Source organism: Trypanosoma equiperdum (genome assembly GCF_001457755.1).
Source record: "Trypanosoma equiperdum strain OVI genome assembly, contig: ctg_1929, whole genome shotgun sequence".
NCBI lineage: Eukaryota > Euglenozoa > Kinetoplastea > Trypanosomatida > Trypanosomatidae > Trypanosoma > Trypanosoma equiperdum.
This window is the reverse complement of record NW_027123981.1, coordinates 21738-22995: the sequence shown is the minus strand read 5'-3', so window position 1 is coordinate 22995 and position 1258 is coordinate 21738. Positions and strand designations below refer to the sequence as shown.

The window sequence follows — 1258 nt, the reverse complement described above, 5'->3', positions numbered from 1 at the left end:
TTTTTTTTTTTTTGCGGTTTCCTTTTATCGTTTGAGCATTTATTTCTTCCGTGGAGGAAATTCCGTGGCATCAAAAGGAAGCGAGACGCCTGGCCCTGAATCAAAAAGTTTGGAAGTATTTGTTGGAAGGAGAGTGGAAAACAAGGACAGAAAATATGGCGTTTGGAAATGCGTCTAAAGGCACTGATGATTACACGCCCGAGGAGCATTTAACCGCTGCAGTGATGGAGTACAAAAAGTTGGAAGCTGCAAATCAAAATAGTGTGGAGCATATGTATAACGTCCTCTCGTCACCATTTAAAATTGGGAGCAAACCTTGCGAGGCCATTCGTGGCGATGCTTTACGGTGTCTTTCTGAAATCATAGGAAACTTTACAGCCAAGAGTACATCCGGTACTGACGGTAGCACCGTTATGGCAAACAGCGCTTCAATTGTGAGTCAGGAATTGCCCCCAATACACCGCTGCTACGAAAGTGTTCTCCATTACGAATCGTGCGTCTTGGAAAGAACGTTGTCACGCCACAATAGTATGGTTGCCACTTTCGAGGCCCGGAGGCTGCGTGAAGCGGATTCGGCTCGTGAAGCAGCTGCAGCGGGTGGTGATATATGAGGTTGTAGAGGCCAGGTGAATACGTTCCAGCGGTGACAGGAGGAGCTGTAACACAGGTGCAAACGTGTACTATGGTGGACCGCTTGTGTTGAGTAGGAGTGTGAGTTCACTCTCGGCATCCACCTTTCAAAAGATGTTATTGGCGCGTCCGCGCCTTTGTATCATTGGCCTGCGCCACCGCGCGCTCTTTCTGTCTACTAGTTCGTCTCTGTGCTCGGTTCATATCAATTGCCTCTGTCTCGAGGCATATATTTTTGTGTCAGTGGTCAGCCACAAGGGTGCTGGCGTGTCCGTACTTGACTGGATGATTGCTTCCCACGTTTTTCTTTCCGTCGTGTTCCGTCGTTTTGGGCGTGGTTAATCACTATTTCAACGACAGTAATGTTGTAGCCGCTGTTGCTGGCTTCGAGGTCCTGCAATGCTGCATCAGGAAGTACCTGTCATATTATGAATTACGGAGTGCGAGTGAGTAGGTGAGTATGTGTGTGTGCGTGTGTGTGGCTGACCACCAACAACGGAAAGCGCCTTTGAGTACCAAGGGGAGATTTCACCGATACTGTGGCCGGGTATGATAAATAAACGGGAAAGAGTCTGCGGGAGCGCGGAAAACAAGAAGCTTAGTGAAGCGGGGCCTAGCATTGACACCA

At 48.7% G+C, this 1258-nt stretch overlaps 1 protein-coding gene across 1 annotated transcript; it reads left to right on the top strand.

Annotated features, from left to right (window-relative positions):
- Positions 1-155: 155 nt before the first annotated feature.
- On the top strand, positions 156-611 carry TEOVI_000613900 (uncharacterized protein; the record flags this gene model as incomplete). Its single annotated transcript, XM_067223686.1, has 1 exon — positions 156-611. The coding sequence occupies one exon, from the start codon at positions 156-158 to the stop codon at positions 609-611; it is 456 nt and encodes a 151-aa protein (XP_067079787.1).
- Positions 612-1258: the final 647 nt, after the last annotated feature.